General features: G+C 40.1%; 1 protein-coding gene across 5 annotated transcripts in view; it reads right to left on the reverse strand.

Moving 5' to 3' along the window:
* Positions 1-24,873, reverse strand: part of GOLGB1 (golgin B1) — a 69,287-nt gene extending 44,414 nt beyond the window's left edge. For 2 of the 5 annotated variants that reach the window (XM_066347611.1, XM_066347610.1), the window contains exons 1-5: positions 24,290-24,873; positions 18,746-18,898; positions 18,440-18,592; positions 3,769-3,885; positions 1,379-1,501 (exon numbers count right to left, since the gene is read on the reverse strand). In XM_066347611.1, coding sequence (XP_066203708.1) covers positions 1,379-1,501; positions 3,769-3,885; positions 18,440-18,592; positions 18,746-18,877 — 525 coding nt within the window. In that variant the 5' untranslated portion in view covers positions 18,878-18,898; positions 24,290-24,873. The remainder of the gene's footprint in view (positions 1-1,378; positions 1,502-3,768; positions 3,886-18,439; positions 18,593-18,745; positions 18,899-24,289) is intronic. The other 3 variants (XM_066347613.1, XM_066347612.1, XM_066347614.1) reach the window with 3 other exon arrangements.
* Between the last annotated feature and the right edge of the window lie 629 nt (positions 24,874-25,502).

The raw sequence follows: 25,502 nt of genomic DNA on the forward strand, positions 1-25,502 counted from the left end.
TAACAAGTGAGCACTATTATCTGCTTTCTTTTCAAAATGTCACGTAGATTTGTGCACTTAAGATTTTTGGATGTTGAGTGGGACACCAGCATGCCAAGCTCCCCATCCAGCAGCAAGAAGGAATCTCCAAGAGTCTCCTCTAGAGCACTGACAACCACCAAATTGAGATGCAAGCGAGTCCCTGAATTAGGGAGCCTTTTTAAAATTAAAGAAAACAACACATATCCACTTTTGAAATTACGCAGTCAATGTCCTATACCAGGGGCCGGGACCCTTTCTGGCTGAGAGAGCCATGAACACCACAGATTTTAAAATGTAATTCCATGAGAGCCATACAATGACCCATGTACATTAGGCATTATCCAATAAAAATTTGGTGTTGTCCCGGAGGACAGCTGTGATTGGCTCCAGCCACCCGCAACCATGAACATGAGTGGTAAGAAATGAATGGATCGTAATACATAAGAATGTTTTATATTTTTAATGTTATTATTTTTTTATTAAAGATTTGTCTGCGAGCCAGATGCAGCCATCAAAGAGCCACATCTGGCTCGCAAGCCATAGGTTCCCGACCCCTGTCCTATACCTAAAGAACATAGGTATATGTATATACATCTCACTCAACAAAGAGAACATTCTCTGCAGGCAAGAACCATTTCTCTTCTAGTGTCATGCATGCCACATGTACTCAATAAACATTTGTTAAATAAATTAATCTATGATACATGTATACATTAATACTTTACTTTAAAAAGTGTTATATTCTGAAACGTAATTTCATGGTGTATTCTGAAGGACTGCTTAGAACTTGGAAGAAGTTTTCAGTCAAACACAATTAAATGGATCTATTGTGACACTGGAGTGCCTTTAAGTACTACACTGCACTTCACACTAAATAGAAACAAATATGTACCTTGAAGTTAGTAGATGATAAGCTCAAATAAACAATAAAGCCAATTTTCAAAATATACTCAATGAATTTTTCAAAATAATATTGATTTGATAAAAAACTTCATGGGTTCAAAATTGATGTCTGAAAGTTTAAAACTGGCTTCATTGATTTGATGCTTTGGATCAGGTTTTTAATGTACAAAGGTAGTAGCCTTGACCAGCAAACCAAAGAGACACTAATTTCTGACTACATACACTTGCCATTTAAACTCAGCGTTTGAGTACCAACAACCTGGCTAAAGAGGCAAGGTAAGCATAAGAAAAAAGTAAATAATATGGAACAGAAGAACAAGACAACCAAAAAAAAAGCCAGTGAGCACGCAAAGACCATGTGAAGAGCAGTGGGTAAAGGTGAAAAAGTGGCTGTGACAATGTGATTACATGTTAACCAAAATGACAGTCATTCTACTAAGTTTTAGCAACACACCTGTTGCATCTCTGTTTCCACCTCTGCCTGGGTTACTAACTGAAGAAGCTCATCCTCATGAAGACGAACTTGTGTTTCAAAGCGGGCATCTTTCTCTCGGACCACCTGCTGCATGGAACTCAACTAAAGACACACACCAGAGAAACTATACAAGTTACACTCCCCAAATATCACACAAACAAAACGCACAGACTATTCTCCAAGAATAGACATTGAGAACTGACAGACAATAGGTTTTTAAATTAAATTTTGAATGCCAAAGTTGATAATGTTGGAAGAGATACAGGCCTGACAGTAACTTCTAAATGTGACATAAAGCCTATTATCAAATTCAAAAGTCAGTCTAAATATAAATTTTGATTGCAAAGTATATTTCCATGGTTGCTAGAAATGTTTAAATATGCAATAAGTATATATTTTTTTAATTTAAAGGAGATTAGAATATTAAACATACAAAGTAAAGTTAGAGTTCTGTTAAGCCCTATACACTTCTTTTAGTATCATATTCATGGTCAAAAACTTGCAATGAAATTCTCATATGTCAAACCTCAAATGAAAGGATCTTTTATTCAGGATTCTCTGCAAATAAAAACATGAATCTTTCTTTCTAGACTTATTTTCAAAGAGTTGCTTCTACCAAAGGGCTTTGTGTATTTCCAAACTCAAACTACCTCTCCAGAAAGCTATTTTCAGCTGTCATTATTTGAAGGCTTCTAGCTCACCTTCATTTGTAACTGGCTCTTAACAGAATGAAATGGAAATAAAGTGACTGACGGTGAGCTGCCCAGTATTAATGCTGTTTTGTTTTGAGGTTTTGTGTGTGCCTGCTTATTCCTTTTCTTAAGATCTCTGCTGGAGCATGCCCACCAGCTATCAGGATGTCCATTTTGCTTTGGTCCTTAACTATTACTGATTTCTCAATTTGTGAAATCTTAAACTGACCTTGGCTTTCTTTAGTGATAGGACAAAAATCTTCAAAATTTTTGTGTGATTATCTGAATTTTGATATCACTATGAACTTGGACTCCTGTGTTTCAAGTGTATAGGCACTAGCTTCATGAGCCGAACACATCTACACATCCTTTCCCCAAAATATACCATATTCTTTTTCTTCTATGAGATTTGACTCACACCATTCACCACAAATGGAATACTTTCTTCCACCCTGTCTAGAATATTGTCTATTTGTCACAATTTTACCTAAATACTGACTTTTCCATGTAATCTTCCTTGGTTGCCATACTCAAAGTAACCACTTTCACTTCCCCAAATCCTCTCAGTCTGTACTGCTGTTGCTATGCACTTACCTGGAACAACTTGTATTCTGATGGTATGTTAATATGTTTATATATCTTGGCTTTCCATGTTTTAAGCCATTCATGGGTAAATACTTTATTTTGTATTTTTCCATATTAAACTGCATACAGTGTTTGCATATACATGCCCTGGCTGCTATCTCTGTTGGTTAGTGTCATCCCCATACACCAAGGTTGTGGGTTCAATCCCAGGTCAGAGCACATATGAAAGTCAAACAGTGAATACATAAATAAGTAGAACAACAAATTCACTGTTTCTCTTTCTCTCTTATATCAATTTATAAAATAGAAACAATAAAAGCTAATAGATAAATGTAAGGATTTCAGGATATGCAATTTTAACTGTATATACAGCAGAATACCATTCATAGACAGAAGGCACCACTAATATTCTGAGTAATCAATAATGTAAATAACTGATGGATAACTATTGTGCCAGGGCACTTCAGGAAAAAAAAATGTCATGAGTCAAAAGCATTCGAAAAAGAAAAATATGGGGGTTAGGTGGTCAAACTGGAAATTCAGAAAAACAGAGAGAAAGAGTTGAGGATAACAGTCCAAATAGTCTGGTCCTAGTATCAGATAAAAATACACTGATACTGAAGAATGTCAAATACTAGTGCCACTTAATATTAAATCACATAACCTATACCACTTTCTCATTACATACTCACTAAATAATCTTCTGATTATAATTTACTTTCTACTAGGAGTTTATTATAGGGAAATAATTGACCTAATCATTTGTATTTCTTTTAGTTTATCTATCAGTCTCTTGAAGTTAGCATGAGTCTCTTTCTAAGAGAGTGAATTGCTGGGTGCTATTAAAATCAAGTTTCTGGTCCTATAAAACTAAAAACAAAATCAGTTAGGTTATGACAAATTCATCAAGGTAAATAACACTTCGAATTCTTCTACAAGCACACCCTTTTAATTACCAGTGTAACACTCTAGCTTTATACTTTCATCTACCAAGATTTTAAAAGTGAGTGTCTAAATTGACTCATCATGTAATAACTTGTTAGACTTTTATGATTCTTTATTGTAATGATTACAAGGTACCTTCCAACCTACCTGAGCAGCTTGCTCTGCCTGTGTCTGGCTGAGTTGGGCTTGCAAAGTGCCAATGAGTTCCTCCTTTTCTTTGAGCTGTTGCTTCATCACTGAAAATTCTTCCATCTCTGTTGAATTCTTATCAAATTTAAGACACACAAGAAAAAATTATTTAATCAAAAGAATTAGCAGTCTTAATTCTTTTATCTCTCTTTCTCATCTGCCCTAAATACCCACCAACATCCTTCTAATATCTACTTTAAAGAAGAGAATTGCATGTACTACAGTTTAAAAAAAAAATTATAAAACTATTTTTCAGAGGAAGAAAGCAATAACAGCATTTTAAAAATGTCTCTCATACAGAATGACAGTACAACTAGGTAGCAAAACCAAAAGCCCATGGACAATATTTACAATAAAACAAAAATGGTTATCCCCAAAGCCCAGAATACAAAAAGGTTAAGGACAACCCACCAAAAAGCACAAAGCCTGCAAGGTATTAGAATCTGAGAGAGGGCCTGAGACCTGTGGTGGCACAATGGACAGGGGTTGACCTGGAATGCTGAGGGTGACAGTTGGAAGTCCTGGGCTTGTGTGGTCAAGGCACATATGAAAAGCAACTGAGTTGATGTCCCCCCACCTCCCGCTTTCTCTCTCTTTTCTCTAAAACCAAGAAGTCTTAAAAAGGAATCTGTGAGAGGAAACAACAGAACAACATCTGATGGCCTTGAAAACAGGAAAACACCCAGAGCCAAAAATCACTTAATGAAAAACACAGCTGGTTCAGTCTTAGCATGGCAGCTTAAATTGGCATGACTTGACCAGTCTTCAATATTGGGTAAGAAGTATTAACTGGGCCCTGGCCGGTTGGCTCAGCGGTAGAGCGTCGGCCTGGCGTGCGGGGGACCCGGGTTCGATTCCCGGCCAGGGCACATAGGAGAAGCACCCATTTGTTTCTCCACCCCCCACCCCTCCTTCCTCTCTGTCTCTCTCTTCCCCTCCCGCAGCCAAGGCTCCATTGGAGCAAAGATGGCCCGGGCGCTGGGGATGGCTCCTTGGCCTCTGCCCCAGGCACTAGAGTGGCTCTGGTCGTGGCAGAGCAACGCCCTGGAGGGGCAGAGCATCGCCCCCTGGTGGGCAGAGCATCGCCCCTGGTGGGCATGCCGGGTGGATCCCGGTCGGGCGCATGCGGGAGTCTGTCTGACTGTCTCTCCCCGTTTCCAGCTTCAGAAAATTACAAAAAAAAAAAGAAGAAGTATTAACTGGCTAGAACATTATAGCTCCTCTGAATGCTCAAAACTGACTTAATAGGGCTGCCTTCCAAGACACTGCCATGCACTAAGATATGTCTAGGAATGAAATAAAAATTGAGCAGAAAAAAGATAACCAAAACAGAAGAAAAAGAAGGTCAATACATGTGCTACAGGACTCATTATCAACAAGCCATATGTAGCTATAAAAACGCTTGAAATATGCGTACTGTGAATGAGGAATTTAATTATTACCATTATTTAATTTTAATTTAAAAACTGAAGACATAAAATTTTTTCATTAAATAAAACTATGTAGCCTGACCTGTGGTGGATAAAGCGTCAACCAGGAAATGCTGAGGTCGCCGGTTCAAAACCCTGGGCTTGCCTGGTCAAGGCACATATGGGAGTTGATGCTGCCTGCTCCTCCCCCCTTCTTTCTCTCTGTCTCTCTCTCTCTTCTCTCTCTCTCTTTCCCTCTCTCCTTTCTAAAATGAATAAATAAAAATAAATAAATAAAACTATGTTTTGGTATGATTACATTTCACTTGACTTATCACATAAGATATTACTGAATTGTCTTGCAAGTATTTTTTTTTTTTGAAAAAAATTTTTTTTCTTTCTTTCTTTTACAGAGACAGAGAGAGAGAGTCAGAGAGAGGGATAGACAGGGACAGACAGACAGGAATGGAGAGATGAGAAGCATCAATCATTAGTTTTTCGTTGCACATTGCAACACCTTAGTTGTTCATTGATTGCTTTCTCATATGTGCCTTGACCATGGGCCTTCAGCAGACCGAGTAACCCCTTGCTTGAGCCAGCGACCTTGGGCTCAAGCTGGTGAGCTTTTGCTCAAACCAGATGAGCCTGCACTCAAGCTGGCGACCTTGGGGCCTCGAACCTGGGTCTTCCGCATCCCAGTCCAATGCTTTACCTACTGCACCACAGCCTGGTCAGGCTGTCTTGCAAGTATTAAGTGTGCATGTTGCTCCTAGTGTTACAATAAATACAGCTCCTACCTTACTGGGTCCAATGGACTGACTCATTTTGATATCTTTTGTATACATCTATATAACATTGTAATGTGTTCTTTTAAATGTTCTATACAGACTAACAGTTGATACCTATGTATATTGTAACTGGTAATTAAACTGACATATAAATACTTACTATTTTAATTATAATTGAATTTTTTCTAGAGAAAATAAGAATAGACACATTTTTAAGTTTAAAATGAAGTCATAGTTCATTCCACTTTATTTCTGGGTAGCATTCCATTACATGGATATACCACAGTCTGTTTAGTCATCTATGACAGACATGAGTTATTTCAAGTTTTTGGTTATTATAAGTAAAGTTCCTATGAACAGCTATATGCAAGTCTTTGTATGAACATATGCTTTCATTTCTCACAGACTTAGCTTTGAAGTTGATATGCTTTTCAAAAACTCAAATTATTATCCTAAAAATTATGGAATTGTTTCTCAATGAAGATGCAAATAGTAAAGGAAAATAATGTTTCAGCCGTCATTTCAGTTATTGCAAAGCTTTTAGGTATGTCTAGAGCAACTTAAGTAAATGAATCTATTTTCTCTACAGGAAATTTTATGAAATCTAAACACAGATAAATTATTTCCAATGAAAATATAGCATCCAAATTGAGATATATGATCAAAACTGCTGGGATGTAGTGAAAGCAGTAATGAGGAAAGTTTATATCATGCAGGCCTATCTCAAGAAAAAAGAGAGATCCCAAGTAAACAGTGTAACATTACATCTTTTCTTTTTTTTTTCTTTTTTTTTCTATTTTCTTTTCTGAAGTTGGAAACGGGGAAGCAGGCAGACAGACTCCTGCATGCGCCTGACCGGGATCCACCCGGCATGCCCACCAGGAGGCGATGCTCTGCCCATCTGGGGCTCCGCTCTGCTGCAACCAGAGCCATTCTAGCACCTGAGACAGAGGCCCTAGAGCCATCCCCAGCGCCCGGGCCAACTTTGCTCCAATGAAACCTTGGCTGCGGGAGGGGAAGAGAGAGACAGAGAGGTGGAGAAGCAGATGGGCACTTCTCCTGTGTGCCCTGGCCAGGAATCAAACCGGGACTCCTGCACACCAGGCCGACGCTCTACCACTGAGCCAACCGGCCAGGGCCCTAACATTACATCTTAAAGAACAAGCAACCCAAAGTCAGCAGAAGAAAGGAAATAATAAAAATTAGAGAACTGAATGAAGTAGAGAACAAAATAAACTATACAAAAATTAATACAACAAGTTGATTCTTTGAAAAGATTAACTGACAAACTCCTGGCTAGACTCATTAAGGACAAGAGAAATGACTCATATAAAGAAAATCAGAAATAAAAAAGGAGAGGTTACCACAGATATCATAGATACACAAAGGAACATACCAGAGTACTATGAAAGACTATAGGCCACCAAATTCAATGACCTAGAAGAAATGGATAATTTCTTAGAACTATACAATCTACCTAGACTGAATCATGAAAAAGTGAAAACCTAAATTGACCAATAAACAGTGAGGTAATTGAAACAACCATCAAAACCACCCCAAAAATAAAAGTCTAGGACCCAATGATATTATCACCAGTGAATTCTACCAAACATTCAAAGAGATCTGGTACCTATCCTTCTCAAAGTCTCCCAAAAAAACTGAAGAAGAGGCAATACTTCCCAGCACATTTTATGAGGGCAACATAAGCCTGAAACAAAAACCTAAAAAGGCAACCCACCAAATTCAACAATCTAGAAGAAGTGGATAAATTCCTAGAACTATACAATCTTCCTAGACTTAGTCATGAAAAAGTGGAAAACCTAAATAGAACTATTGGCAGGGAGAAAATAGAAACAACTATCAAAAACCTCTCAAAAAATAAAAGTTCAGGACCAGACGGCTACACTAGTGAATTCTACCAAACATTCACAGATTTGGTTCCTATCCTTCTCAAAGTCTTCCAAAAAATAGAAGAAGCAATATTCCCTAACACATTGTATGAGGCCAACATAACCCCCACACCAAACCCTGGCTAGGACAATACTAAAAGAGAAAATTACAGACCAATATCTCTAATGAATACAGATGCAAAAAACCTAAACAAAATACTAGCAAATCAAACACAACAACACATTAAAAAATAATACATCAGATCAAGTGGAATTCATTCCAGAAACACAGGGATGGTTCAACATACATAAATTGATTAATGTAATACATCGTATCAACAAAATTAAAAAAAAATCATATGATCTTATCAATAGATGCAGAAAAGGCATTTGATAAGATACAACATCGCTTTATGTTTAAAACACTCAATAAGATGGATATAGAAGGAAAATACAGATGACATAATTTTGTGTATAGAAAACCCAGACCTCATCAAAAAACTATTAGAAATAATAAACAATATATTAAAGTCACAGAATATAATATTAACATATAAAAATATCCTTTCCTATATACCAATGAAACCACAGAAAATAAAAAAAATTTTAAATTCATTTTACAATATCAAAAAATTTAAAAGATTACAATTTCTAGGAATAAACTTAACAAATGATGTGAATGATCTATACACTGAAAACTACAAAAAAATCTTTTAAAAGACTGAAAAAGACACAACAAAATAGAAAGATATTCTGTGTTCATGAATTAGAAGAATCAACATAGTTAAAATAGCCTTATTATCCAAAGCAATATACAAATTTAATGCAATCCCCATTAAAATCCCAATGTCATTTTTTAAAGAAATAGAAAAAATCATCATATTTGTATAGAACTACAAAAGACCCCAAATAGACAAGGCAATCCTGAGAAAAAAACCAACAAACCTGGACGTATCACCCTACCTGACTTCAAATCATACTACAAAGACATGATAAGCAAAACAGCATGGTATTGGAAGAAAAACAGACACACAGACCAGTGGAACAGAATCGAGAGCCCAGATATGAAACAATATGTATACAGGTAAATACTTTTTGAAAAAGAATCCAAAAACACACAATGAAGAAAAGAAAGCCTCTTGAATGAACGGTACTGGGAAAATTGGAATGCCACATGCAAAAAAATGAAACTTGACTACAGTTTGTACCCATGTATAAAAATTAATTCAAAATGGATCAAAGACCTAAATATAAGATCTGAAACAATAAATTACATAGAAAACATAGATACTAAACTTATGGCCATTGGCCATAGAGAACATTTTATGAATTTGACCCCAAAGGAATGGGAAGTAGTAAAGACAAAACAAATGAATGAGACTGTCAAACTAAAAAGCTTCTGCACAGCAAAAGAAACCTACAACAAAACAAAAAGGCAGCCAACCAAATGGGAGATGATATTTGCAAACAACAGCTCCGATAAGAGGTTAATACACAAAATATACAACGAACTCACAAAGCTCAGCAACAAATAGGCAAACAATCCAATTAAAAACTGGGGAGAGGCCTGACCAGGTAGCAGTGCAGTGGATAGAGTGTTGGACAGGGATGTGGAGAACCCAGGTTCAAAACCTCGGGGTCACTGGCTTGAGCACAGGCTCACCAGCTTGAGTGCGGGGTGGCTGGCTTTAGCAAGGGCTCACTTGTTCTGCTGTAGCCTCTGGGTCAAGGCACAAATGAGAAAGCATTCAAATGAACAAATAAGGTGCTGCAACAAAGAATGGATGCTTCTCATTTCTCTCCCTTCCTGTCTGTCGGTCCCTATCTGTCCCTCTCTCTGACTCTCTATCTCTTTCAAAAATAAAAATTAAAAAATGGGGAGAGGACCTGAACAGACACTTCTCCCAAGAGGACATACAAATGGCCAACAGATATATGAAAAGATGCTCATCTTAACTAGCTATATGAGAAATGCAAATCAAAACTACAGTGAGATACCAGCTCACACCTGTTAGATTAGCTATTCTCAACAAGACATTAAGGTGATAACAAGTGTTGGAGAGGTTGTGGAGAAAAAGGAACCCTCACTCACTGCTGGTGGGAATGTAAACTAGTACAGCCACTATGGAAGAGTATGGTGGTTGCACCCAGGCCAAATAGCTCGGTTGGTTGGAGCATCATCTGGAAGTGCAGAGGTTGCCAGTTTGATTCCTGGTCAGGGCAAATACAGAAACGGGTGTGCCTGTTTCTCTCCTGTTCTTTCTTTTCCTCATTCTAAAAATCAATAAACATTTAAAAAAAAATAAAGGAGTATGGCGGTGCCACAAAATATTAAGAATAGCTACCATACGATCCAGAAATCCCTCCACTGTGTATCTACCTAGAAAATTTGAAAACATTTTTTCACAAAGACATATGCATCCCATGTTCATCACAGCATTATTCACGGTGGCCAACATATGGAAACCAAAGTGTCCCTTGATAAAGGATTGGATAAAGAAGATGTAGTGCATATATACAATGGAATATTACTCAGCCACATGAAAAGTTGAAATACCGCCATTGTGATAACATGGATGGACACTGAGGCTATTATGCTAAGCAAAGTAAGTAAATTAGAGAAAGCTAAGAACTATATGATTTCACTCATGTGGGATATAAAACTGAGACTCACAGACAAAAGTATGGTGCTTATCAGAGAGAGGACAGAAGAGCAGTAGTGGGGGCTAAAGAGAACCAAACATACGGTGACAAAAGGCAGTTTCACTCGGGGTGATGGGCACACACACAATGTACAGATCAAGTGCCACTGAAATGTATACCTGCAATCTGTGTGATTATACAGACCAATGTCACCCCATTAAACTTAATTTCTAAATAAAAATAAAGTAAAAAATGTTCAGATATAATGTAAAATATACACCAAATTTCAGACATAGTGCAGGAAAAAAAATAACACAAAAACATTTTATTTCTTTCTCCTTTTCCAGCTTTGAGTTACATTATGTAGAAGTGTCTATCCAGTGCTTTAGCCTTAACATCCAGGAAAAGCAGTGGGATCACCAGAGACCTAATGCAAGGATAATATGACTTCATACAAGGTTCAAACTTAAACAAATAGATTTACATAAATAAGCTACCATGTCAATTACTTGAAAATCATAATGAAAACACCCAGAAAACTAGCTTTAAAGAAGAGACTATGGCCCTGGCCGGTTGGCTCAGCAGTAGAGCGTCGGCCTGGCATGCAGGGGACCTGGGTTCAATTCCCGTCCAGGGCACATAGGAGAAGTGCCCATTTGCTTCTCCACCACCCCCCCCCCCCCTTCCTCTCTGTCTCTCTCTTCCCCTCCCGCAGCCAAGGCTCCATTGGAGCAAAGATGGCCCAGACGCTGGGGATGGCTCCTTGGCCTCTGCCCCAGGTGCTAGAGTGGCTCTGGTCATGGCAGAGCCACGCCCCAGAGGGGCAAGAGCATCGCCCCCTGGTGGGCAGAGCATCGCCCCTGGTGGGCGTGCCGGGTGGATCCCGGTCGGGTGCATGCGGGAGTCTGTCTGACTGTCTCTCCCCGTTTCCAGCTTCAGAAAAATACAAAAAAAAAAAAAGAAGAGACTATGAAGGATAAAGATCCTCTGTTCTAAGAAAAGGCAGGATTGGCTTTCCAGAAGCTTTAGGAGGCCTACATGAGTCTTCAAGAGAGTCTATGGTCACATAGAAAGTGTCAAATAGGGATTTGAAAACATCAGAAAGAGTTAAAAGCAGAATCTAGTATACAATAGATGACCATTAAATAGTTGTTAAATGCATTTTTGAAGAATTATTAAAAATATAGTATGGTTAATGATACACACCACAATTCAAAGGTAAAAAAAAAAAGGAAAATATTTTCACCCTGGCCAGATAGTTCGGTTAATTAGAGTGTTATCCCAAAACACAGAGGTTGCTAATTTGATCCTTGGTCAGACCACCTACAGGAACGAATTGATGTTCTCATCTCTCCCTCTCCCTTCATATCTCTCTAAAATCTTTTTTTTTTTTAAAGGTAACTATTTTCTACAAGGAATCTCATCTAGCTTTTGAGTCCACTCAACAGAATAAAATCTATCTTCATCTCATCAGTGAACATAGCTCAGTCTCTTCAAGTTTTCACCAATGCTTTTTAGGTATTTTCACCATTGCTTGAGGATTTCATCCCAGTATATTACATCTTTTTTTTCTCCCTCCTTCTGATAGACTCCTTTCAAGGGACTTTCTAAATACTTGCAGATTTGAAGCAGAGATGTTTTGGTATTGATGCTCTGATCTAGCCTCTCTCAACCAACTAGGCATCCTCTGCAGGAAGGCTGGCCCAACCTATTTACAATTTGAATCCACTGTTGAAAAGCGTAGGCCTTACTATACATTCTGCTCATACAGATCCCACATTCTGCAGCCTCCTCGACCTGACCCCATGCCTCTTCCAGTCCTCTTAGCATTTGCATACCCCCACAGTCCTATCAGACATTCTGGACTCCCCACTTGACATACATATGCAATGGGAACCAGACAGCCTACCATAGGCTCATTTTGTCGAGACCTCTCCTCTAGACCTTTCCAATGAACCATGGTTGGTGGCTCTGCATACAGAATATACTGAATGTTTGACTTCCCTAAAGAGGTTGAAGTTTTCCCAGGCTATGCCCTGAAAAACAAGTAAGCCCCTGTAGGGAAAATAGCTGTGGTTAGGCTTGCTCACTTGTTTTCCAGCTGCAAGCACTTTGCACAATTAGTGTGTGAGCACATGGCACAAAGCCATGTGTGTAGAGCCTACATAAGGCTGTGGGTACGGGTGGATCGCTGACCCGCCACAGCGAGGGAGGGGTGTTCCTGACCGCTTACCCATTACTATAAAGGACGGTTTTCCTGATCGCCAGGCTGCTGCCGCAAGAAGCGATTAGCCCCTGCCTGTTTATTTTCAGCCTCTGCGAGAATCCAATAAACAGGAATGGCCCAATGCCGTTTGACTCCGTGCTTCTTCTGTGGTTTGCCCCAATCCAGTGTGAACACACCCAAGCTCGGCCACTGGCATTGCAACCCCCTTGCTCCAAGATTCCTCAGTCTCTCTGGCCCTACCCCTAACCTTTGCCCATTTCCCAAAGATTTGATTGTAGAGTAGGAGGAAAATAATTTTTATATTATCTTGTAAGTATAATATTTTGAACATATTAAACTAAATTAAATATACAGGGTGTCCTCAGGTCACAACAGTCTTGATGTCCAACATTTCAAGTTTACAGCGCTCCCATAAAAACTTCAAAGAATTAAGACGTGAGTGTTTCAGCTTAGCTGTTAGCATCAAACTTACAGACTACATGGTGAACTAGTTTCAGACTAGCCTGGAACAATTCTTTAAGAAGGCAGAAATGCCTGCAACACATCCTGTACCCTCTCCAGCAGCTGATTCGCAACATGAAACACCTGTAGTACAGGGAGAATCATCTCCAGTGTCTCCTGCATGTTCCTTAGGCAATCCTGATTCACCTGACCCAGTATCTCCAGCACCTTCTGCAGGTTCTCCTGCCTCTCCAGCTTCCTCCTTCCAATAGGTCACTCTCTCCCACCTTGCAATGCCCCTTCCAGTGTGCAAGCCAACCACAGGAATAAAGGTAAGAATTTTTTTTAATACTCATTTTAGTCATTTTATCTGTTACTACTGTAAGGTGTATAATACAGAATATTTACCATAGTTTTTGCTCCATAAGACGCACTTTTTTTCCCCAAAGAGTGGAGGGGAAAATTCCCATGTGTCTTATGGAACAAAAAATACAGTATTTTATTAAACATTTAAACACACCATTTGGTTCAGAATATTTATTTTCTTATTTTCCTCCTTAAAACCCTAGGTGTGTCTTATGGTCAGGTGCGTCTTATAGAGCGAAAAATACGGTGTGTCCTTTTCCATTTTGTGTGGCTTAGTTATATTTTAATGTTCTAGAATAAGATGATGATTTTACAATTGTGTTAGGACAAGTAAGTGACTTAGGCTAGGGTATGTTTTGACTTACACCAAAATTCGGGTTACATCACTGTCATAGGAACTAAACTATGTTATAACCCGAGGACCCCATGTATTGGTAAAATTAATTTCACCTGTTTCTTCTTCACCTATTGTAATAAAGCTGATAAAAAGGTTTAAATTATACATATGGATTACATTATGCTATTATGACAATATTGGACAATGTTGGCATAGACCAAAGTGAAGGGTAGGGGAAAGGAACCAAGAAAATCTTAGAAATCTAACTGTCATCTCTTTGAACACAGCACAAGAAATAATGGAAGAAGCAAGCCTGTTATATCGAAAAAGCTTTCCTGAACCGAGACTCTTTTTAAAAGTTGAGGAGAATTGATTTCACACAAAAATAAGGATCAGGGCCCTGGCCGGTTGGCTCAATGGTAGAGCATGGGCCCAGCGTCTGGATTCCGGGTTCATTCCCAGTCAGGGAACCCAGCAGAAGCAACCATCTGCTTCTCCACCCCTCCCCCCTTTCTTTCTCTTTTTCTCTCTCCTCCGCTCCTATAGCCACGGCTCAAGGGGTCTGAGTGAGTAGGCCCCAGGTGCTGAGGATCCTTTCGTGCCCTTTGCCTCAAGCACTAAAATGACTTAGTTGAACGCAACATTGTCCCCAAATGTGCAGAGCATCGCCCCCTAGTGGACTTTCCGTGTGGATCCTGATCAGGGCACATGCAGGAGTCTGTCTGCCTCCCTGCCTCTCATATAATAAAAAAATAAGGATCCGAAGGATCAAGTTATATAGTTCATAAGATACATTAAAAAAAAATCTATGGGGCAGAATAATATACCATTTATAAGCTATAATAGGATATCAGAGATATGTTCAAAAAACAAATAAAAATTATACTCTTTCAACAGGTGTTAAAAATTATGAAAATTACACAAGGCAAGAAAGAAGAACATAAATCAGAATTAGAAAAACTCAGAAATTAGGTGACAGAATTCAGAAAGAATTTGATATAAAAGAAAATCATTTAAGAAAAGACAAAACAATAAAAAACACAAAAGTAAATAAACACAAAATGGAATGCCTTAAGTCAAAGAGAAAATGAAGAAACTTATAAAATGAAAAGATAGAAAAAATTGAGACAAAGTGACAATGTTACAGATAAATCAAAGATGAAACATACAGCTAAAAGAAGTCACTAATGAAGAAAACAGGCCACATACTACAAGCTATATAATTCAAGGAAATTCTTCTGAAATAAAAATACATGAAACTAGATATCAAAAGAGCATACTGGGTATCTGTAAACATTAAGAATGACAATCACGTGTACAGTCTAGTAAAATTACCAGGTTTAGGAAAGAAGGAAGGAAAAGAAGGGAAGGGAGGAAAGGAAAGAAAGGGAAGGAGAAATGAAAATAATTGATAAGTAACATGGATAAAATATCCACTGGGCACCTAAAAAGATGTATTTGTCAGATAATAAGCCAATACGCTTCAGTGAACTGTTACCCTTAATGATTATGAGGTGACATAAACCCCTACCTGTGTAGCTTGCTCTGCCTGTGCCTGGGTAAGCTGAGCTTGCAAACTGCTAATTAGTTCCTCCTTCTCCTGGAGTGTACGTTTTAACTTTTCTATTTCCAACCTTTTCTTTGCAGAACTGGGGTCACGCTGAGAATGCAGGAGATAAAGTCATTTCTTTTAAAAAAATTGCAATTAATATATTTTTGATCTTTTGCTTGAATTTGCCCTATAAAACCATTTTATTATAGTTTTATCAAAATGATAGGTGACCTGTGGTGGCACAGTAGATAAAGCATCACCTGGAATTCTGAGGTCACTGGTTTGAAACCCTGGGCTTGCCTGGTCAAGACCCAGGTAAGAAGCAGCTATTATGAGTTGATGCTTCCTGCTCCTCCCACCCTTTCTCTCTCTCTCCTCTCTCTAAAATCAATAAATTGATAGGAATGAGAAATAACACCTTACCTAACAACAAGGATGACACTTTAAAAGTTTTACATTTTCAGTAGGGCCAACTAGCTCCTACTATACCCATCCTTCCTCATATAACAGCTATAAATTTAAATAAGAAATAAAAACAGCTACTTGATCATGAGGAGAGCAACAAAAAGCGATGATACTGGAGGAGAGTTGATAGTTGGAAAAAATGTTTCCCATTTTTATGGTTTTTAGTCTGAGTGCAAAACCAGTCAGTGTCATGTAGGACTCAACAGAAAACTCAGTCTTACTGCCTCCAAGAACCAGAGGCCGAAACTGCTCAGTGAGGGGCAAACATCAGAAAAGAACCAGTTAGTGAGGGGAAATCCAAATCTTTCAACGGTCTACTTTTCGCCCCAAAAGTTCCTTAGGCGGAACCAGAGTTTGCCTCCCAATTGAATTCATCTCACCTCCCCCTAATGAACCTAGTCTCCTTAATGGAACTACACGGAATAATTGTATACTTTCTTCCACAAAGTAGTGGACAAGCACCCGGGGGTTGCCACCATTTCCTCAGCTACACTTTGCACAGAACATCTAGCTCTGTGATCGGTAGGTGTACAACAGTTTCCAGGGCTGCTGTGAGAAACTGCTGGAACTTAGTAATTTAATCCAGGGGTCTCAAACTCACTGCCCGCCGAACAATTTTGTGCGGCCCGCAGACTACGTGGATTAGTCTGCGGGCCGCACAAAATTGTTCAGCGGGCCGCATGCGGCCCGCGGGCCACAAGTTTGAGACCCCTGATTTAATCCAATCCTTTTATCTAAATAGGAAGAAAACGATGCTATAAACTGTTGATTTGTTTATGGTCTCAGAGCTTTAAAAAAAAAGAAGGCATATTATAAAATGACTAATTAAAAAATCTAACAGCATAGCAGAGGAAAAGAACGTTAGAAGAAAACAATTTGGGGAGAGGTGGCTGCTACTGAAGCTAGGGGAAAAACTACCAGAGGGGAAACCAAGAAGTAAAAAAAGAATAATGTTAAGAAATTAACTGAGAAGAATGAGAGAGCTTCTAAAATAAGTTTTGAGAAGTTAAATAAGGCTATTGATGCGGGAAAAGGAATGTTTTTGGAGCATTAGACCCAAAAAGAAAGATTAACTAGGGAGCTAACTAGTTACTCCAAAGACTGTGCCTAGAGAACTGATTAAAACCTAATTTCCCAAGAAATAAAAGTATTGAGAATAAGAATACTAGTGGGTCAAAGAGTGAGGCAAGATGAAATTAAGAAAATAAAAAGATTTCCTATGCAGAGTAAAGTCTAGGCCAACTGTGGTGTGCACTGTGATATATTAGCCTCCAAATATTCTATGCCAAGTTTGGAAAGGTAGTAAAGATGAGCACTGAAACAATGCTTTAGTTTTAAAGGGCACCACTTTCCTTACTTCTCTATCTCCAATTTCAAACTCTTTTATTGGTGGTGGTCAATTTTCAACCTTTTTTTTTTCATGGCACAAACACACACTAATTACTAAGGTCAGTGCCCCTGACTAAATACAACCATTTTCATCTCATGGCACAAATAAATTAGTTACTAAAGAAGAAGAGGTCAGGGCCCCTTTTTCTTTAGTAATTAGTTTATGAGTGCGGAGAAACAAAGGTTGAAAATCACTGCCACCTTATAGAGAGGCCAAGGCAGTCTGATTCAGACTACAATGAATGAAGATTTAATCTACTACTATGTGGCCATATCAGGACATATAATATTCTAAATCAACTCACTGAGTTAAAGAATTTCAGAGCTAAAAGAAACCTCGAGATCATCGGACTTAATCTTCTCACCAATGATGAAACTTCTCCAAAAGCTTTGTGCCTCTCCCATCTAAAGACCTTGCTTCAGTATTTACTTCTTCTCATTAGCCTTTTTAATTCTCTGAAAGTCTAACCCCCAACTAACATTTCATTTCCATGTTTTCTGTTGTTCTGTTCACTCTGTGTATGATTCATAGCCCAGCTAGACAGCAGGTTCAATAAGAAAGGATAGCATTTAATGCTGTATTACTTTTCCTGACCAGGAGGGAGAACAGTGGATAGAGCATTGGACTGGGACACGGAGGACCCAGGTTTGAAACCCCAAGGTTGCTGGCTTGGTGCGGGCTCATCTGGCTTGAGCACAGGCTCACCAGCTTGAGCGCAGGTTCATTGGCTTGAGTGTGGGATCATAGACATGACCCTAGGGTCGTTGGCTTGAGTCTAAAGGTTGCTGGCTTAGGCCCAAGGTTGCTGGCTTGAGCAAGAGGTTATTGGCTTGGCTGGAGCTCCCGGTCAAAGCACTTATGAGACAGCAATCAATGAACAACTAAGGGGCCACAACGAAGAATTGATGTTTCTCATCTCTCTCCCTTCCTGTCTGTCTGTCCCTATCTCTCCTCTCTCTCTCCTTCTCTCTTTCTCTCTCTCTTGTGCCACATGCACACACTTAAAAAAAAGGGATAGCATTTGATGCTGTACTACTTTCACTTCATATATATGTGATTAGTGAAGATCTGTTATATTGAAAGTCTTTTTCCACTTATATGTATTCTACGCAGTCACCATACCTTCAATAGTTGTCTCTTTGACTGAGGCTCTGGAAGCAGAGCATTCTCTCCTTGTGCCTTCAATTCTTCTATGTATCTATTCAAAGAAGTTACTTGGGCCTTAGCATGAAGTTTCACTTTTTTAATTTTGTCATCAGAAGCTCTTCTTTCATCCTATCAAAGAACAATGATGATAAATTCATAAATGTTTACTCATCACTTATCTAGTGATAACAAAAGTAGGCATCAGCTCACAGCATCAGGGAAATATGAATCAGATTCTCTACTCTTTTAGTAAATACTCAGCAAGAATGAAAACAATGGTACCTGTAAAACTGCATCTTTCTGCTGCAGTTCAGCATCCTTCTGTCTAATGGTTTCTTTTAGCTCCGCCACCAACTGTTCTGCATAAGTCAGGCGTTCCACAACACCCTCTTGTGTTTTGTTATTAAACTCCATGTCAGATTCTTGAGGTAATTCCTAGTATTTAGACAAAGAAGTTGTCAATGCACCAGGGAAAAGGTATTAGCTTCTAAACAGGAGTTTCTTCATTCCAACTTTATCTTATCCCAAATCATATCCTTATTTAGGAAATCTTTCCAACTCTGATTCAATATAATTCTTACCATAGCCATTTACAAGTTTTTTGTAAATGTTAAGCATTTTCCAAACATTATCTCATTTACAGTATTATTCAAATTTTACCAAAGAGAAAAATAAACAGAAGCAAAGACCACAAACCAGTAAGTGGGAGCACCCAAAATTTAAAATTAAAATAGTTGAATAAAATTCTCTTTAACCTCTCAGCAATAATGCTTGTCTTTTCAGAAAACTCAAGTTCTTTTGATTCCCTATGTGGCCCTCAGGAAATACAGCGCAAACTTTAAGTTGATGGATGAATTTACAATAGCAAACAGTCTCAAGTTAGAAAAGTACTCCAATTCTGCCACATGTCATTCAAATCTTTCTATGGAAAAGGAATATATATCCAATAGCAGTTGAAACAAGCTAATATTAAACAAGTCTCTGGAGAGCAAAGGAAAAAGATCTCGTGAATCTCATTCAGGACTTGATTCCTATCCCTGTAGCTCTTAGGCTACAAGCTTACAGAAGGTCCATTTATAAAGTCTCAGTATTGTTCTTTTTTCTTTCTTTCTTTTATTTTAAATTGACTTGAGGGAGAAGGGGAAAGAAAGAGAGGGAAGGAAAAAGAGAGAGAAGAGAGAGAGAAACACTGATTTGTTTTTCCACTTTAGGCATGTATTGGTGGACTCTTGTATTTGCCCTCACTGGGGATCAAACCCAGAACCTCAGCCTACGGGGAGGATGCTCTAACCACCTGAGCTACCTGGCCAAGGCTTCAATATTTTTCTTAATCATCTTTTCATCTCTTCTACCTAGCACATGGGAGGCTGTTCACACCCTTCTACCTTAAATCATTTTCCTTAGAACATGGAACCTATGCCTCATCAGTTTAATTCAGAACAGAGCTACTTACAGGGTCTAAAGAATCCCTCATATTCTGATTACTGTAATATTCTGATAATTCATGTAACATTACATTTGCTAATCCTGAGATTCGGCTGAACATTTCTGCAGGAAAAGAAAACATAAGAATCAGTAAATATAGAATATAATCTTTTCCTATATTGGTAACCATATCATCTATAAGTGAAATAAGAAAACTGTGTAAGTGATATATATTAGAAACAAACAGTAGTATGATGGTATATTCTAAAAAGACATTTGAGTATGTATAATGCAGTCACACACTTTCCTTTTCAGGGACAACTGCACAGAGATGTTTAAGCACCATCACTAGTATTTTCAAGGTAACACACAAATACATGATTGTTTAGTGAGAACTAATGTACCTTACAGGTTATCCTCAACTCCAGTTTTTTCAACAGAACTTCATTTACAAACATGAACTTCTAACTATTCCTTCCCTTCCCAGACTGTTCTCTGCTACTCTGCTAAATCTATCCCATGATTCAGCAAATTTTTTTATGTGCCCCATGAACCCCATTCTTTCAGAAAGCTATGATTTCCCTAAAATTTAAATATAATCCTTGTGAGTGAGCCCCATCTTGAGGGAACAGATCCAGGGAGTCTTGCTATGTGCCCTCCTGACAACTGGGATGAAGGTTTCAGACCTGGTGTGGTTGTAATTATGGAAAAGGTCACTGTCATTTAATCCCCAAATCAAGCCAATTGAGGTTCTCCCTTTACATACCATCTATCATTATAGAAAGCATTGTTTTATCTGCAACCTGGGTTAAATAAGTAAACATGTAATTAGGAGAAAAATAAACAAATGTAATCTATTTCCTGAGTCACCTCATTATCCAGCATTTGTCATTGGGGCTGAAAATAGAGCTGGATGCATGAGAACATTCATACACTTAAATATACTTATAGTTCCATGAGCACTTTGAGGACTATATAGACTAAGATGAAATGATGTAGAATAGTATCGCCCCAAAGAATTCCATATTTTAATATCATAGACAGGCTCCCTCTGGACTCAGGATATATGCACACAGATGTTAACTAGAGCAGTGTTTGTGATGGCCAATAACTGGTAATAATCTGAACGTCCATCAACAGAAGACTAAATACATTTGATATTTCTACAAGGAACGCTGTAGAGCCTTTTTAAAAAATAAGGCCGTTTTATATATATGGATATGGAAAATACCTAATATGTAGAATTGAGTGGCAAAAGAAGGGTATAAAATAGCTTGTGTTCTGCCCTGGCCGGTTGGCTCAGCGGTAGAGCGTCGGCCTAGCGTGCGGAGGACCCGGGTTCGATTCCCGGCCAGGGCACATAGGAGAAGCGCCCATTTGCTTCTCCACCCCCCCTCCTTCCTCTCTGTCTCTCTCTTCCCCTCCCGCAGCCAAGGCTCCATTGGAGCAAAGATGGCCCGGGCGCTGGGGATGGCTCTGTGGCCTCTGCCTCAGGCGCTAGAGTGGCTCTGGTCGCAACATGGCAACGCCCAGGATGGGCAGAGCATTGCCCCCTGGTGGGCGTGCCGGGTGGATCCTGGTCGGGCGCATGCGGGAGTCTGTCTGACTGTCTCTCCCTGTTTCCAGCTTCAGAAAAATGAAAAAAATAAAAATAAAAAAATAACTTGTGTTCTATGATTCCACTTGGAGAGAAAAAGGAAGAGGAAATAGATATGTGCTTGAATATGTTTAGAAAATTTCTCAGGGAAAATATTATTTACAGTGCTTACTTCTGGAAGGTGAGGAATGGGAAAAAGGGTCAGTAGAGAAAGATATTTGTTTTTATATTACATCCTTTTGTATTAAATTTCATTTTACCAAAATCCCATACTGCTGATTACAAAGTAGCTTAATAAAAATAGAGTGTTATAGAGCCTAAGCTCTACTTATATAGAGGTTCCTAACAATAGAGTGGTATGTAATAATCAATGGTGAGACATTTCGCAAATAACTTATTCCTAATAGCAGTTAACCTAAAGAAGTTTATAAATGATTTATTTTTTTATAAGCAAGAGCAAAACCAACATCCTTCTAATTAATCCATTAATGCAAAGGGGTAAAAAAGAGAGGAATCTTTAAGAATCAAGCAGAAGGAAAATAAATTATCTTCTACAGACGATTATTTTTAGAAGAATCTGCATCTCAGAAGAATGGGGGTCCTCAAAAATATTTTTTTTTTTTTTTTTTTTTTTCTCATTTTTCTGAAGCTAGAAACAGGGAGAGACAGTCAGACAGACTCCCGCATGCGCCCGACCGGGATCCACCCGGCACGCCCACCAGGGGCGACGCTCTGCCCACCAGGGGGCGATGCTCTGCCCATCCTGGGCGTCGCCATATTGCGACCAGAGCCACTCTAGCGCCTGGGGCAGAGGCCACAGAGCCATCCCCAGCGCCCGGGCCATCTTTGCTCCAATGGAGCCTAGGCTGCGGGAGGGGAAGAGAGAGACAGAGAGGGAAAGCGCGGCGGAGGGGTGGAGAAGCAAATGGGCGCTTCTCCTGTGTGCCCTGGCCGGGAATCGAACCCGGGTCCTCCGCACGCTAGGCCGACGCTCTACCGCTGAGCCAACCGGCCAGGGCCCAAAAATATTTTTAAAAAGGAGATTCCCGGGTCTGGCCTGTTGGTTCAGAGGCTAGAGTCAGCTGGTGTGACCAAGTTCCATCCCCAGTCAGTGCACACAGGAGAAGTAATCATCTGATTCCCTTCCCCTCCCTCACTTTCTTCTGTCTCCCTTCCCCTCTCACAGCCAGTGGTTTGATTGGTTCAAGCATGGGCCAGGGCACTGAGGATATAGCTCAGTTGATTCCAGCATCAAGCATTGACCCCAGATGGGGTTGTTGAGTGGATCCTGGTCAGGGAGCATGTGGAAGCCTATCTCCCCTCCTCTCACTTAAAAATAAAAAAAAATAAAAAGAAGATTCCTAAGTCTGATTGGCATCCTCAGAGATGCCAATAGTCTCCTTGAAAACTAAGGAAACATCTTTATATGGAAACCACAGTAGTTTGGGAGCATCCCCGGGAGTGGGCAAGATTTGGTTTTCATTCTTTAAAAAATATGCTTTTACATATTTTATAACATATTTATAGTGTCATTTACCCATTACCCACAGTTAAAGAAACAATATTTGGAGGATGCTTATTTTAACATGTTTTACTGATGGGGGTACAATAAAAAATGTTTGGAAATTACTGATGTAGTCAAACAAATTTAATGCTGCAAAGAGAAAAAGCATTTAATGGTCTTTCCATAGATAAGGGGTGAAAAGTAAAAGCTGTGAAACAGTGTACAATGCCGTCATTTTTTTAGTTCTCTTCAACTTTTCCCTGTATCTATCTAGTCCATGACCAAATCCTGCCATTTTGCAAAAGAACATTTCCTGATATTTCACCATTCACTATAATTGGACCATCCAAATTTAATTACTGCATACTTCTGAAAGGCCTCCAGCCTCTCTCTACCCAGTTCTTCACTGTCATCTTAAAGAGCTGTGAGATTTTCTTTAAAAGCCCAGAGAGTTTCCAACTATTTCAAAAAGTGAAAATACTTATCCAGAAATTTTAAATATCTGTCTCACTTTAAACTGTCCTCTCCACAAAGACCAACTGGCACTCTTTAAATAAGTCAGACAAATGTATTTCTCATTTGTCAATGGGTTTGTCCTCCCCTTCACGCTCCTACACGCCACTCGCATTATGCAGAATAAACTGTCTCCACACTACCAAATCAAGTTTCTTTTCCGCCAGTACTCTCTTCACGAGCCCCTTTCCTCTTTTAGCCTTCCCATCTCTGCCTGGGATTTTAGTGTTGATGGCACTGCAAGAATCTAGCGGGATTGTCTCATAGGCCCTCGTTGGCGTTAATCTCTCCAGTGTTTCTGTGATCTCCGCCCTCAAGACCTTTGATTTGTTTGGGTCCCGCCTCCCCTTCCGGACACGAAGTTTGTTTAGGGCCTGAGCAGGTCAGGTTCTTTCCGACATCAGCTGCTGCGTACCCAGGCCGCCCTAGCAGGCCGCTCAGGGCAAGGCCGTGCGGGCAGGACTGGTCCGAGCGCCTTCTCTGTCGCTCCGGGAGGAGAAACGTCCTGGGGAGAGAGCGGACAGCGCGTACGTGCCCGAGGCCGCGCAGAGCGACTCCGAACCCCTCCCCCGCTCTTCCCGCAGGTCCAGCAGGCCTGTCGGTGAGAGAACTAGGCCCGGCAGGGGAAGAGAGGCGAGTGAAGAGCCGGATCTCGAACTGAATCTGGAAGAGGCCGGGCGGGGAGGGGACCTGAGGTGGCTGCTTGGGCAGCTTCGCGAACCCTGTGGCGAGGGTTACCGTGAAAAGACTGATGGAGGGGAGGAGTTGGGGAGCGTCCCCCACTCACCTGGAAGAGGCTACTGCCAGGGGCTCCAGCTGCCCCCTTCCAAATTTAAGCCACGTCAGCTCAGGAATCCCAAACACAACACCTACCAACGCCGGGCCCCGCAGGACACTCAACCACTCGCTGTTGGGACGGAAAATGGGACTAGGGCGTGGGCCAATCAGGGCTATCGGCGGAGAGTTACCAAGGAGACCAGGCACGCCTTGTTTGAACTAACCCATCAACTATGACGCAAACCAATCACCGCCAGGAAATGCTCCACTTCCTCAAAGAAGCAGCCAATGGACTCTAAAGAGTAGTGTAGGGGGGAGGTCAAGTGGGAGCTAGCGTTCCGGAAGAAGATTTGGGTTCGAGCCGGAAATGGTTGGAGGACTGACGTTTTGGGAAAGGCTAGGTGTTTCCAGTGTCAGGTGTTTCGGCGGAGTTCCTCCAGTTCTCTCGCCGCGTTTGCCGCGGCTGACCCAGACTACCGTTTGGGCTTTTGTGTAGACCCCGTGGAGCGGACGCCTGCTGCCATTAAGGTTGTTGAATGAGCTGTGAGATGAGAGTGGGGATGTGGGTTTTGCTCTTAGAGTCAATAAAATATAAGAGCCAGAGAGTTCTCTGATGACCTTTTTCATTTTACTGGTGAAAAATGAGAACCAGACTAAAGTGACACGCCCACAGACAAATAGCGACTTAGTGATGGAACTTTGACTAGAACCTGGTTGGTGTCTATCAGAGATGTCTCTAAGGACATGAGCGAGAGAGAAAAGCCATAACCAGGAAAGTGCCTCTTAGGAAGTGGCGCTTGAGTTGGGCCAAAGATGAGATTTGAGGACTCAGGTGCTAGAATGGGAGTCAGTGAGGAGCTCCAGTAACAAGTTACTGAAATCATGCATTCTCTACCCAAACCCCTACGGAAAGTGGGGAAAGTAGTCAGCTTCTGTGATTTCAGTTAATCTCTTTTTTTTTGCACTTTTAAAAAAATTATTTTTATTTATTTATTCATTTTAGGGGGGGGGGAGAGAAGGGGGGGGAGCAGGAAGCTTCAACTCCCATATGTGCCTTGACCGGGCGAGCCCAGGGTTTTGAACTGGCGATCTCAGCATTCCAGGTCGACGCTTTATCCACTGCGTCACCACAGGTCAGGCCAGTTAATCTCTTAACAGAGTATTAGTTTGAATTTACTGAGGCATACTGTGTGCCAGGCAGTAGGCTAGCTCACTATATGCAT

This window comes from Saccopteryx leptura, chromosome 8 (assembly GCF_036850995.1).
Source record: "Saccopteryx leptura isolate mSacLep1 chromosome 8, mSacLep1_pri_phased_curated, whole genome shotgun sequence".
Taxonomy (NCBI): Eukaryota; Metazoa; Chordata; class Mammalia; order Chiroptera; family Emballonuridae; genus Saccopteryx; species Saccopteryx leptura.